At 50.4% G+C, this 14,649-nt stretch overlaps 4 protein-coding genes across 4 annotated transcripts; all 4 read right to left on the bottom strand.

Moving 5' to 3' along the window:
* Window positions 1–1,946: 1,946 nt before the first annotated feature.
* Window positions 1,947–3,557, bottom strand: LOC135827224 (uncharacterized). The gene has a single exon (XM_065339753.1). The coding sequence runs from the start codon at window positions 3,555–3,557 to the stop codon at window positions 1,947–1,949; it is 1,611 nt and encodes a 536-aa protein (XP_065195825.1).
* Window positions 3,558–7,054: 3,497 nt separating this feature from the next.
* Window positions 7,055–7,858, bottom strand: LOC135827223 (uncharacterized). Its single transcript, XM_065339752.1, has one exon. The coding sequence runs from the start codon at window positions 7,856–7,858 to the stop codon at window positions 7,055–7,057; it is 804 nt and encodes a 267-aa protein (XP_065195824.1).
* A 140-nt stretch (window positions 7,859–7,998) lies between these two features.
* LOC135827222 (uncharacterized) lies at window positions 7,999–9,141 on the bottom strand. The gene has a single exon (XM_065339750.1). It carries the CDS (start codon window positions 9,139–9,141, stop codon window positions 7,999–8,001), a length of 1,143 nt encoding a protein of 380 aa, XP_065195822.1.
* Window positions 9,142–10,897: 1,756 nt separating this feature from the next.
* Window positions 10,898–12,376, bottom strand: LOC135827221 (uncharacterized). The gene has a single exon (XM_065339749.1). It carries the CDS (start codon window positions 12,374–12,376, stop codon window positions 10,898–10,900), a length of 1,479 nt encoding a protein of 492 aa, XP_065195821.1.
* Window positions 12,377–14,649: the final 2,273 nt, after the last annotated feature.

Genomic DNA, 14,649 nt, shown 5'->3' with positions numbered 1-14,649 from the left:
GTGCGTTTCATTAGCACATTTGGAACTTTTGTCGCCTTCAACGTCTTTAGGTATGCCACCTTTCTATGTAGAAAGTGCGCAATTGCGCCACTTTTCCCTATATATGTACTCATTCCGCAAGAGGTACACAAAAGGAAGTATATAGGGCACTATATAGAGCACTATTGCAGGTTAAGGCGCACACCCTCTGTATGTACTCATTCCTATATTTGCTATTCATTCGTTACCTACCTCCACTGAGGAGTACTTTATGAGCGAAACAGTTGTCTGGAGGATATGGAAAACCTACCAAAGAACGAACTTCCTTGCTATGGAGTGGTGTTGTGAAAGTGTGCCAAGAGCGCAGTGTGAAGAGGTGGACGGTTCCGTTTATTTTCAAATGGCGGAGTTTGGCGCTGCTTCTGAGTTGTTGATATTTGTCCTGTTTACCGACAGGATGAGCTGTCGCGTCGCCTGACCTTCCGTTTCTCTCGCATCATCGTGACGCCAGTATGGGACAATTACTTCACTCTAACATTATGCAGGTTGTGTTGCAACGTTAGTGCGAAAGTCTACTTCAAGTAATAGAGTGTCAGCTTCGCGCGCTTGTTTAAATTCTTGCGTCATCTGTATGCATGTTCAAGCAGCACTTTAAGATTCATAGGGAAGCAGCTGTCTGAAAGATAAGGAACATCTACCCAAGAACGATCTTCTTCGCTATGGTGCGGTGTTGTGAATGTGTCTCAAGAACGCAGTGGGGAGAGGTGCACGGTTCAGGGTATTTCCATATGGTTGGTTGGTTGGTTGTTATATTTAATTTTACTTCGCCAGAATGAAACGGGATTGCTGCCTTCTGGCCTGGACAAGTGGATTGTGAAAGGTCTCACAAAAGGACAAAGGAAGGAAAGAATGTTACGTGACAGTGTGAAGCATGGGTCCATATGGCCGAGTATGTTGCTACTTTTGAGTTAAACATCAAGTAAACGACCATAAACGCATCGCGAGGATGTTATGCTTCAATAGATTTGTAAACAATGAGACGCACTTACGAAATGGAGCGCATGTTGACAGGAACGGGAAAGTAGTCGAAGGCCTTAGTTAGAGTGAAAAGCAGACAGGAGGTTAGTTTTAACGACTAATTATCTCTTCGTGTGATGTTTTTCAGGGACTCCTGTAAGACATCCACTTACAGTTGCACTGATTCTCGTGAATATTCTCCACCTTTCAAGTGGTAAGTGTTATATCATACGGACACACCCAGATACGGGTTGGCAATGTTCTGTAAAACCATGGACTATGTGTTCAGATACGTCGTTGCTGAAGAAAATGTAACAGATCAACAGGTTTGACGCTTCTTAATTTTATGTTTACACAAGCAAACTCTTCCCCTTAATTGTATGTTGTGCAAAATTATGTATCTGTTTATAAGGCATTTACAACTTAGGCTAAAGTGTCACGAACGGACATAAACCAGGGAAAATAAGGGGGTCTAAAATACTATTACTACTGCACTCCAGGGCAGTTCAACGGTGGCTGTGATCACAGTCCCTCGTCTCCGTCGTGAGAACATCAAAAACTCATCATATCAAGTGCTATTATCGAAAACACTGTAACGAGAAGAAGGTCTAACCGGACACAACTTCCATACCAAAAAACCAGAAAACTAGACCAAGAAGAAAAACTGTTCTCCGCTCTAAAAACACGGTAAACGATTATGACGTAAGGCGTCCAAAAGGAGCGAGAGTTTGAACTCCCGTTTGAACTTACAACAGATATGGCTGTAACTAAGTGTAAGAGATATTAGGGGTCAAAGCATGCATACGCGAAATGTGTACAATAATGCACGACGTACGTGGGAAAAGTGGGAAATAGTAAGTTCATGACTGCGCAGTCATGACACTCCCGAGGAACAAAAGAAACAAACTATTTTACTGTGGCATTGAATAAGACAATGGAATAGATACTGTCTACATACATACATACGTAGAAACAAAGGTGAAAGCTACAGACACCAGCTCAGCCTGCATTTGTGCATTGAGCCTTTCCTTTGCCTTCTGGTCGGCCATGCGCTGAGGCCTGCTGCTAGCAACATCAGTGCTGCCGTTGTCGATGACATCAGTGCTGCCGTTGTCGATGACATCAGCGTTTTCCTTCTCCTCCGTTGCGGTCACTTCTAGCTGGTAGAGGTGGTTGATCGGTCGGTTCAGGATGGAGTTGGTCGTCTGTACTGTCGCCGAACGAGTCTTGCCGTCCTGCGCGCTGTCATGCAGTTCTCTGATTTTTCCCATCTTCCACATTCCACGTGGTAGCTGGTCGTTCTTGATCATGACCATGTCGCCAATCTTGGGATCAGTGGTTCGGCTCCTCCTGAGACGATGGTTGATTGGCTGTCGGCTGCGAAGTGCAAGGATATAGTCATTTCTCCACAACTTCCAGAACGTGTCCAGTGCAGCTTGCTGCTTCTTCTGCAGCGACGTAATAGTAGCGACTGGATCTCGTTGGGGCATGTAGTCATCTGACTGGATATCGTCAGGAAGTCGCAGTGAGCGAGTTAGGGCAATGAAGTCGTTTGGCGTGATGATTCCATCTGTCGACTCTGACGGTACATACGTCAATGGGCGTGTGTTGAGCATTTCCTCAACTTCCGTTGTGATTGTGTTGAATTGCTCGTAGGTGAATCGATTGCGGCCAATGTCTTTGTGGAAAGCTCGCTTCACCAGACCAACTAGTCGCTCATAGAAACCGCCTTGCCACGGTGCAAACTCAGTGGTGAAAACCCAGGTTACCTTGTGTTCTGCAAGGTAGCAGGCCAGCTCAGGGCAGGTTAGGATCTTTTTCCACTTCTGATGGAGGTACGTCTGTGCCAACTTGAACTGTGGCGCATTGTCTGAGATGATCTTGTCAGGTCGTCCTCGCCTGGCAATGAATCGTTTCAAACAGTTGACGAACTGGGCCGTTGTTAATCCCATCACTACTTCCAAATGAACCGCACGGGTTGCCATACCGGTGAAGAGGCACACCCATACCTTCTGTGTTGTACTGCTGATGTTGACGCTGAATGGGCCGAGATAGTCGAGGCCGATGTACTGAAATGGATGAGACTGCTGTACTCGTTCTGCTGGTAGCTGTGGCATCTGGGGTAGACGGAACGGTTGCCCTTCGTGTTTCTGACAAATGACACATTTACTCAGAACGGCTTTCACAGCAGCTCGCCCTTGTGGAAGCCAGTACTTCTGTCGAATCTGGGCAAGTGTGTGAGACACTCCGGCATGAATGAGACGCGCATGAACTTCCCGGATGATCAGAGTACTTAGCTTACTGTGTCGGGATATCAGCATAGGGCGAGTCGCATCTTCAGGTAGCTGAGCATTGTCTAGCCTTCCATGGCATCTTAGCAGTCCTTCAGCATCCAGGCGAAGTCCGAGCTGGTCTTGAAGGGGGTGACGAGTACCGCTGTCTATAACTTTGAACGCATCCGTGAAGTTCTGTCGTTGGTGTTGTCTGATGATGATCTTCTCTGCGATGCTGAGATCACTGGCTGCTACGTACTTGGTGCGTGAAGCATCATCAAAGACCATTGCTGCGAGGGGAATCTTTGGCCGTAGCTTCTCTCGTGTGCTGCTACTGACCTTGCTCCAGATCTTCTTGCCAATGAAACGGAGGCAGATTGCTGTAGTCCTCAAGAGCGATCTGAGGGATGAAACACGTTGTTCTGCTGCCTGAAGCGAATACGTTTCTGTGCTGTCGTGGATGACGGCAGCTGTGTTCCCAATTGTAATGAGAGGGGAGCGTCTCTCTTTGTCTGCTTCTGCAATGTCTTCTTGCGTGACGATCAGTTTTCCTGTTGGCCAGTCCTCTTTGTCTCCTGCTAGCCATGCAGGACCCTGCCACCAGAGAAGACTCCTGCAACTCCTCTGGCTGAAGACCGCGTGTTGCTATGTCTGCAGGGTTGTCCTGGGACTGAACGTGACGAAACTGTAGCTGCTGATTGGATTTCACTTCCTTCACACGATTGGCAACAAATGTTGAGAGATGATGGGGCGTTGTGAGCCAGTGGAGAACACACTTGGCATCAGTCCAGAGGTATGTTGGGATGTTGTTCTGAAGTTGAAGCTGGGATTGGATGAACTTGACCATCCTGAATCCGATGACCACGCCGAGCAGTTCCATACGAGGAATGGTGACTGATTGCTTCTTGGACGGTTTGTTGGCTGACGGGGTCAGTCGGGATCTGGAGAAGATGAGATTCACCGTGTACTTGTTGGAATCCGGAATCTGCACTTGGAGGTAAGCTGCTGCTGCATATGCATCCTTGGATGCATCTGTGAAGATATGTAGACTCATTGGTTGACTTGCACTCGCAGGACCAATGAACCTTGGAATGGTGACGGTCGTCGTCTGCCGGAGTGCTGATTGGATGTTGTCCCACTCCAGGAGCATTGGTGCGGACAATGGGGCATCCCACTCCAGACCTTCCTCCCATAGCCGACGAAGGTACCGCTTCCCTTGCAGTGTAGATGGTGTCATCAATCCGAGTGGGTCAAACAAGCTTGCCACTTTGTTCAGCACGCTGCGCTTTGTGACTGGACCGACTGATTTATCATTGATGCTGTTGGACACGGCGATGTTATCTGCTTTGCTATCCCACTTGAGCCCAAGGACTTTGGTAGATGCTGATGGCAATCGGTCGATTTCCTGAATCTTGTCCAACACTTTGTCGGAGTTGGAGGTCCAGTCCCGTAGGTTCATGGATGCATCTGAGAACAGCTGCTTGGCTTCCTTGTCGAGATGAATACCTTCTTCTGGGGAGTAGACCGTGGTTATTAGGTTGTCCACATACTGATCACGTGCAATAGCACCAGACACATCGGTCTGGGCCTGTGTGAGGTGCAGCTGAATGGTAGCAGCGAGCAGAAATGGGCTCGAGACTACACCGAACGGCACTCGACAGAAACGGTACGCTGTGACATTGCCGTTAACCTTCTCAGGTGTGGTACAGTCCTTGTACCAGATGAATCGGGTGACGTCCCTGTCACTTGGCTGAATAGAAATTTGAAGAAATGCTTTCTCTACGTCAGCGCTAATCACAATTGGCTTGAGACGGAAACGCATTAGCAGGCCACAGAGGTCAGTGAGTAGCACTGGGCCACGGTAGAGGCAGTCGTTCAGGCTTGGAGATGTTGCACTCGCTTTGGCTGATGCATCATACACTATCCTGACCTTTGTTGACTTCGCTGGTGTCACAACGGGGTGGTGGGTCAAATAGTGTTGTTTACCACTGGTTCCGGAAAGTTGAACTTCTTCAATGATTCCCTTAGCTAGCTGCTGTCGGATCACCTTGTCATAACTCTTGAGCAGCTGTCTGTCTGTAGCGAGTCGTTTGGCCAGTGATTTCATTCGGCCAAGGGCTAAGCCGTAGTTGCTAGGAAGTTGATCTTTGGTGTCATCGGGCTTCCATGGCCATTGGATGGAATACCTGCCATCGGAATATTCCGTTGTCTTGCGAAATTGCGCCAATGCGATTTCGTCATCATTCGCGTAGGGTGAATCCTTGATTCCAATATTCTCCAGTTGCCAGAATTGAGACAGTACACTGTCCTCTGTGTTACGGTTGGAGACGCTTGCAGCTCCTGAGAAAATCGAACCGCTGCTGGTAACCACCAGGGAGGTCGTGTCATCATTGCTGCATTCATCCGGTAGTGAACTGCAGCCGGTGAGCAGGTATCCAAATTCGGAGGAGACTAGCTTGAGTCCTGATGGCAGTGTGATAACATTATTGCCCACCAGTTGCCAAAGGTAGTCAGCACCAATTAGAAAGTCGATGTTGACAGTTTCCATTGCGTGAGGCACAGAATCTGCTAGCGCTGTTGGAGACAGCTGTTCAAGAAACGCCAAGTCGGTCTATTGCACGGCTTGTTTCACAATTGGGTTGGTTATGGTAGGCAGAGTATTCACCATTAGCATTCCGCGCACGCAGACGGCATGCAGGCAGGCATACATCATTAGCATTCCGCGCACACAGACGGCATGCAGACAGGCATACACCACACGAATAAGGCTAGGTTGTGTTGGGTAAGTACTGGTGACGAGGAACTGGTTGGTCTTTGCCGCAAGGTAGGCACGAGCCCGTGAGGCTGCGAGTGCCGCAGAAAGGCAGAAGCCCGGAGGCTGTGATTGCCGCAGGAAGGCAGAAGCCCGGAGGCTGTGATTGCCGCAATGGAAAGGCAGGACCATAAGGCCATAATGCCGCAATAGAAAGGCAGACCAGTTATGAGTGACTCGCCACCAGGTTTATTGTACTTGAAGTAGGAATGATGCAATGTAGTATTAATGGTTAGTGGTGGGATGGTGGGTCAGCAAAAGACAAAGGCAGCAGGATGCAAGTCGGGCATGAGCCAAAGCAGAGAAGACTCAAAACTGAGAATGGCAAGGAGATGTGCCACGTTGCGGACTCGGACCCGATCAAAACTAAATTAATTATTGTGATGGCGTACGCATAAATTAATGTGATGCACAGCAGGCGGTCTTGCCGGTCGCGGCAAGGCGCGCTAAACAAGTGCCGCGGCCAGAACCGTAGAGGGCGCTGTAGCGCAGCAGATACGTAGTTGCGAGATGTGCGCCTACGCTAAACTGAATTCATTACATGAATACATCATTAGCATTCCGCGCACGCAGACGGCATGCAGGCAGGCATACATCATTAGCATTCCGCGCACACAGACGGCATGCAGACAGGCATACACCACACGAATAAGGCTAGGTTGTGTTGGGTAAGTACTGGTGACGAGGAACTGGTTGGTCTTTGCCGCAAGGTAGGCACGAGCCCGTGAGGCTGCGAGTGCCGCAGAAAGGCAGAAGCCCGGAGGCTGTGATTGCCGCAGGAAGGCAGAAGCCCGGAGGCTGTGATTGCCGCAATGGAAAGGCAGGACCATAAGGCCATAATGCCGCAATAGAAAGGCAGACCAGTTATGAGTGACTCGCCATACCGCCAGTACATACCCATACACAACAGTATTGCAGTGCAGCATAGCATAGTTCATTATGAGGGAATTGTGTGAATTGAGAAACATCGGTGTCAGGGAGATGATCTTACTGAGGATAGTTTGCTGGCCAGCGTTCGGGCCGATGACGGTGGTGTCCGGATGTAGCGTAGGCATGCATCACTGCGCCACCGTCCCGCGGAGCGGATCTGGTGGTCGGGGACGCCAGCAAGGGCAGCAGTGGTAGCGGCCCCGATACGGAAGCTGTGGCCTGCATAGTCCTGCCAGTTTGCCACGCCGCTGGTGCTAAGCAGCGTGCGTACGTGGGCTGTAAAAGTGCTGCGGTTGAGGCGTTGCCCGTTGGCCAGGATGAACACAGCACTGCCTGGACGAGCAGAGGCGGTTGCAGTGAGGTAGGTGAGCATGGCTCTCACAGCGCAGTATGGCGGCACCGCTGGCCCGATCAGCACCGTCGTACCTTCCCCGGACGGGTCTGTCTTCGAGCGTGGTAGGTGCACATGGAGCATCCCTGACTCGAATGTCAAACAGCCGCGCGTGGTAGGTGCTTCTAGCAGTTCACCGCATCTGAAGAAACCAAAGAACACGGCAAGCATAGCGGCATGCAGGCAGCGCTTGTCGTGAGGGCACATGGCTGGAGCAGCTAGGCAGGTGTCAACCAGACTGCAGAGAATAGGAAACGTGATTGGCAGCCGGGGGCGGACAGCGGCTACTCCATGGCAACGGCAAATACCGCGTACCACTCGCTTGAGGAAGTGCGCGCCCTCGGTCGGGTCGACATAACCGAGCTCCAGGTGCAGGTTCTTGATAGCACTGAGGTAAACCTTAATAGTCACTGGTCTGACCGACTGGGTTAGGGAGGCAGCAAAACTACTCAGCATTAGGTCTGAAGCGGGAAACGGGGACCATCTTTGAAGTTGGCAGAACTTGAGATACTTAGATTCGCCGGCGGAATACGTTCGTCTGGTGTTGTCGGATAGAGCGTGAGCAGCATATCGTGCTGCTAATTCGTCCGCGGCAGTTAGAATGACTGGAACAGGTCGGCTGTCGCCCGAGCTCCCGGAACCGCCTCGCGAAACGCCTGCATGTTAAAACGAGACAGAGCATCAGCGGCTTTGTTAGTGCATCCTGGAATATGCTTTGCTGACAGAATGAAGCCAAAGTTAGCGCACATGAAGAACAGCCGTCGTATCAGGTCCATGACTGGGGGGGAGCGGCTACAACCATTGGACAGGCATGCCACTACGGCTTCGTTATCGCAGTACACGAGTATGCGGAGCTTGCGCCATTCAAGGCCCCAGGAGGAGCAAGCTGCGGCAATGGCGAACATCTCCTTCCACTCGATGGAGTAGTCGGCTTGTTCCGGCAACCACTGTCCCTGGATCCAGCGATGGCCATAACATGCGCCCCAGCCGATCGAACCGCTGGCATCGGTAAACAATTGGATGTCGGGAGACGGGGTCCAATTTGGCATATGAAAGAAGGACTTTCCGTTCCATTGCGAGAGGAGGCGTTGCCACCACTTCAGGTCTTCCAGGGCCTCGACTGAGAGTTTGATCTTATAGTGTGGCTGACTGTAGCGGTGACAAATATCCCAGAGTCGGCGCATGAATGTCCGACCAGGTATAATTACCCGAGCTGCGAAGGAGAGTTTTCCCAATAGTGAGTCGAGTTCGCGTTGGGTCATGTCGCCACGGTTGACATACTGGTCGAGCAAGGTGCGGAGATCTTGCAACTTGGTGTCTGGTAGCCGGGCCTCCAGTCTGCCACAGTCCAGCTCGATGCCCAGGAACGACAGCACTTGAGCTGGACCTTCCACTTTGTCAGGTGCCAAGGGGACTTGGACATAGTTAAAACAGCGAAGCAGGATTGAAGCACGTTGGTTCGCCACCAGCTCCGATGGAGAAATGCAAAGGAAATCATCTAGATAATGGAGCAGGTCAGTAATAGAAAACTCATAGCGAGCAATCCATTCAAGGCAGTCGGCAATAGAGTTAAAAATGGCAGGGCTGGAGCGTAAGCCAAAGGGGAGCACAGTGTCGAAATAATATTGGTTTTGCCAGTGAATACCTAGCAGAGGCCAGTCTTCCTGCCGCACAGGTACAATGCGGAAAGCACTCCGAATGTCAAGTTTGAAAAGATAAGCAGAACGACCGTACTGCATAATGGCATCGATCGCGTGATCAATAGTGATGTAATGCAAGCTGAAATCTTCACGTGAAATTCCATCGTTTACACTTTGACCCTCTGGGCTAGAGAGATGGTGGATTAAACGAAAGCGGCCGTTCTTTTTCGGAACGCAGCCAACACCGGAGCAATGAAAAAAAGGAAAAAGCGAGGAGGAAAAAGGACCTAGCAGTTCAAAGCGGGAGCAACATTCTTGCAGGTATTTGGTAATAAAATCGGGATGCATCCTCGCAGAAGGTAAGTTAGGGGAGAACATGCTGGTTTGGCGTGGGCCATTGAAGCCGATGTCAAAACCATACGTAAGGCCATGAAGTACATATTTAACAAAAGCTTGATCGGGGTGTGCACGCAGTAAGGAACGGAGGCGATTAACGTGAATAGGTGTGCGGCAAGTGTGAAAGAATGTAGGGTGTGTCCGGAGAATGCTACTATCGAGATGCAGTTCATTAAGCTTTGTTCTGCCGCTGGTTGCCAGTGGAGAAGCGACGCGGGCAGGAGGGGCGGGCATGTGCGCCCTCACATTGGGAGCAGACGTGGGCAAATTTACAGTCGGTGTTGGAGCATCGACCTTGCTGGAAATTCCGGCAGATCTCTTTGCCAGACTTGGTGTAGGCAGACCGTGGTGCAAACTGCTGGTTTGGTACTCGGGAGGCACGAAAAGGGCACTGGCTACCCGATGGAGGGTGAGTGATCCGGCATGTGCTACACTGCGGGCGTGAGCGGCCTGTCATTTTCAGTTGCCAGAGATTGCCGTCAATGGCGTCCCAACGCTTACTGGGGTCAAGAGAGATTGCCAGACGGAACTCCCGGTCATATTCGAGCCAGGCCTCCGGATAGTATGAGGAGTTGGCCGATACAATGGTGGCCTGATATGCCATCAGTTCGGAGAAACGGCTGGGTGCGTGCGAGCATAGTACGAACATATATCTGGACCAGGCTTCTAGCCATGTAACCAGGTCGTGAACATGCCTACGAACTTTCTCGACATGCCCGCCAGAGCTGGGATCCAGCAGCTCAACAGTCCTGGACCCACTGAAATTCAACTGAATCGTGTCACGCTTTGGTGCCCCAAGAGCTTCCGGTAACAGTGTATTCAAATCAACACACTCACCTCGCAAAATCCTCTCTCTCACGTGAGACGGCACGTTCAGTGGATGAGATAGAGAGCCAGCACCCGGACCAGTTGGCGCAGCATTTCCGGTGGGTACGGCCATGGCGGGGGAAGGCTGCGAGGATCCGATGGTGGCAAGCAGTGGGGAGACCGTTTCTGCCAGGGCGGCGGTGACGGCTTTCTGGACTTCGTCAGATATAAATTGCTTGAATTGTCCGCCGTCGAGTGGTGAGGCAGCGTTACTCGGCAGCTCGGGGTCCGCAGCCGAAGAAACAGGTGGGTCGGGAACAGGGCTAGGTGCTGCGCGACGGGTTCTCTTCCTGGTGCCCGACATGACTAGGCAATGACAGTTCGGTCAGCAAAAGACAAAGGCAGCAGGATGCAAGTCGGGCATGAGCCAAAGCAGAGAAGACTCAAAACTGAGAATGGCAAGGAGATGTGCCACGTTGCGGACTCGGACCCGATCAAAACTAAATTAATTATTGTGATGGCGTACGCATAAATTAATGTGATGCACAGCAGGCGGTCTTGCCGGTCGCGGCAAGGCGCGCTAAACAAGTGCCGCGGCCAGAACCGTAGAGGGCGCTGTAGCGCAGCAGATACGTAGTTGCGAGATGTGCGCCTACGCTAAACTGAATTCATTACATGAATACATCATTATCTGTGCCATGTTACCGTCTCGGAGGTTGACAGCGAGTTGGAACGATTGCGAATTGAAGCTCTTGGACTTAGTTGCTGCCATGGTGTTCAGGTAGAGCCTCTCTTCATTCTCGACTGGTAGCTGGAGTCGTTTAGCTAGAGCTGCAGTGATGAACGATCGTTGCCTGCCACTGTCCAGTAGTGCGTTGACCGTGACCTTCTTCCCACAATGGTCAGTCACGTTACACTTAGCGGTTTGCAGCATGGCTGACTGAATAACTGCTTTCAGTGTTGAGACGCTCGTGGTGGCTAGTTCCGTGGTTTCATCTGGAATTGCCGTCGGCTCTTGGCTTGGCATCTCTGCCGGTGACAAAGCTGCGATTGCTGCTGTCTGTGGACTGCCATTGACCAGTGAATTTGTTTGCTGGTGTTTCGGAACTTCGACTGCTGGATTATATTGTTGACCCTTCTTGGGACAAATAGCACGACTGTGGCCTGTTCCGCTACAGTGGTAGCAATTTCTACTACGGTGTGCACAATTCCTTGCGATATGGCCTTCTTTGAGGCACACAAAGCACCTACGTAGGGACAACAGTTGATCCTTCCTGGAATCCAGTGTTGAGTAGTTGGTACACTCATCACTGAAATGGCTTGACCGACAGAAGACGCAGGACGGTTCTCTTCTGAGGCTTGCCTGGCTGGATACAAATCCCATTGTTGGTGGACGATGGTGTTGTTGCTGGTGTCCATCTATCTTAGGCTGAGGTGTCTGGCTGATGTTGTCGGTGAACTGACGAACTGTGTTCTGCATTGCTACATACTTCGCTAGCATCTCCCGTACTGTTTTGACCGTCCATGGCACCGTATGGTCGGATCTCTGCTCCTCCAGTTTGCTGACGAGCTGGAACGGGAACTTCGAGAAGAGTTGCTGAATGAGGACGCGCTGAGTATCCAGGTTCTCTCCCTGAGCTTCCAATTGACGAAGGAGTTTCTCCATTTGGTCAATGTTAGCCTTCACTTCAGTAAACCTGTTGTTACATTGTGGCAGCTGTGCCAGTTTACGATAGAGTGTTGCCACTATCAGCTCAGGCTGTCCAAATCTGTCCTTCAGCATCGTAACTGCGATAGGATAGTTAGCTGCTGTTATTGGAATGCCTTCGATGGCTGCTGCGGCGACACCCGTCAGGACGCTTTTGAGGTATGTGAATTTTGATACGTCCGGCAACGATTGACGAAGACCAACAGAGGACTCAAATGTCTGCCAGAATTCTGGCCAGTCCATGATGTCTCCATTGAACTGAGACAGTTTCAGCTGAGGAAGTTTCACCACTGGACTGGAGCGTGCAGCTTGCATGGCTGCTACTGCTGCCTGTGCCGCCACCTCAATGGTGGACAGTGTTGCTGGTGTACTGTGGATACTGACACTTGACGATGCTCGTCGGATGCCATCTACACTGATCATAGCTGAAGACTCGTTCTGGTCTCTAGAATCTTCTTCCAGGTGCACTGCTGTTTGTTGATGCGCCTCCTCGTCAACTACTGGTATGTCCTCAGTGGCACTGGCACTATTGGTGGTGGCATCCACTGAAGTCACTGAGGCTTTCTGGTGCTGTTGCTGAGCAGCCAGAATGGCGGATTAGGACTGACGCTTCACTTTCTCCTCTTCAAATACGACTTGGTCGACAGCTATATGGGCATCTTCAAAAATGCGCCAAGACACATTAAATTCACGCTCCCACTCCTCTTCTTCGTCGTGTACACTACATCTTTTTAAGTCGTCCAGAACATTGAAAATCTCATCCTGGGTGAGTAGTATTTCTCGTTTCAACTGTACAGCATCGTCAATCTGGGGCTGAAGCCTCTTTGGATCGGTCCATACTTCCACATAGCTTTCTGTTGTTTTTTTCCAAAATGTACGCAGTACATGCCCTGATGCGCTCGTATCTTCGCATGCACCGGCGTCGACGCTTCTGCGCGTCCTTGATGGCCTGCAGGCCTTTCTTCTGGGAGTCATCTTCCTGACATGTTGTGGCTGTAGCACAACCTTCAGTGGCTTCACTAGTAAGATTAGAGTCTTCACTTGACATCATATCCTATCCTGTTCACAGCACCATGTCACGAACGGACATAAACCAGGGAAAATAAGGGGGTCTAAAATACTATTACTACTGCACTCCAGGGCAGTTCAACGGTGGCTGTGATCACAGTCCCTCGTCTCCGTCGTGAGAACATCAAAAACTCATCATATCAAGTGCTATTATCGAAAACACTGTAACGAGAAGAAGGTCTAACCGGACACAACTTCCATACCAAAAAACCAGAAAACTAGACCAAGAAGAAAAACTGTTCTCCGCTCTAAAAACACGGTAAACGATTATGACGTAAGGCGTCCAAAAGGAGCGAGAGTTTGAACTCCCGTTTGAACTTACAACAGATATGGCTGTAACTAAGTGTAAGAGATATTAGGGGTCAAAGCATGCATACGCGAAATGTGTACAATAATGCACGACGTACGTGGGAAAAGTGGGAAATAGTAAGTTCATGACTGCGCAGTCATGACATAAAGTGCAGTGAGGTTGAAACGCCTCAAGAGAGAGACCCACTGGATAAACATGTTTTGTATTGTTCTGGCGAAATGTATAGAAATAGCATTCGTTGGGTACTGGTACTTCGAAGTACCTAAAGGAGGATCAATTTGAGGTGCTCCATTTTGGAGACCGACAGCAGACGTCACCTGCAGTGAAAGGGCACACTCTCGTCGGTTTACAGGAAACAAACAATGCATTTTCTTACGTTGCTAATCCTGCAGTCTATATTAGCCCATGCCAAAGGGCACACACTCTGGCCTTTTGGGCGCAACTCCGTATACACACATGCGTGCGCGCGTACACACATAAACATTCATGTGCACAAACATAATTTCAAACCCTCCCACGCCCCGTCTGTGCATACAATGCCGTACCCATACGCACCCTCACAAGTGATTGACACCGATGGTTGGGAGTGGCCATGACTCATTTCGATTAAAGATGTTTGATGATTGCGAGAGCATGAAACTTCAAGTCGCAGAAAATAACCCTTGATTGTCTTTGTTGTTCTGTTCTGGATGTTAAATAATATTAATAATTCATTGGTTTGAGGGAAAAAATAATTATGGTTAGTACAGGTCCACAATTATGATAGTATGTAATGGAATTCGGGTTCCGAGAAAGCGAACAACAAAAGTTTAGTCATATCATCACATTCAATCATGAGTGATTCACACTGCACACCAGGGGCAGACGCACGAACGGCCCACCAAGGGCTAACATGCTGCTGCCCACTCTGGGCCGATGACACGAGCTGCCGCCCAGGCCCGCAGCCAGCCCACTGAGGGCTAACTAATCCTGCCCGCCGTGAGCCATAAGAATACTGCCCACCGAGGGCGCACAAATGGCCGACGCGGCCCACAAACTGTCCGTTGAGGGCGCATGAACTGACGACGAGGGCGACAATTAACCCATCGGGAGTTAAAGCATATTGCCCAAACGAGGGCACACGAATACATATACCACCCAACCGAGGGCGCGTAAACAAGCCCTACTGAGGGCGAATGAATAAGCATACAGCCCAACCGAGGGCGCACGACCGGCCGCCGAGGCAAGTAACCTGCCTACGGAAGGGTAAAGCATACAGCTCCACCGAGGGCACACAACGGCCGTCGACGCCGAAGCTGAAGCAATCTTCCCGCCAAGG

The sequence above is a fragment of the Sycon ciliatum genome, chromosome 11, assembly GCF_964019385.1.
Source record: "Sycon ciliatum chromosome 11, ocSycCili1.1, whole genome shotgun sequence".
NCBI classification, from domain to species: Eukaryota; Metazoa; Porifera; class Calcarea; order Leucosolenida; family Sycettidae; genus Sycon; species Sycon ciliatum.
This window is presented reverse-complemented; position numbering and strand designations above follow the sequence as displayed.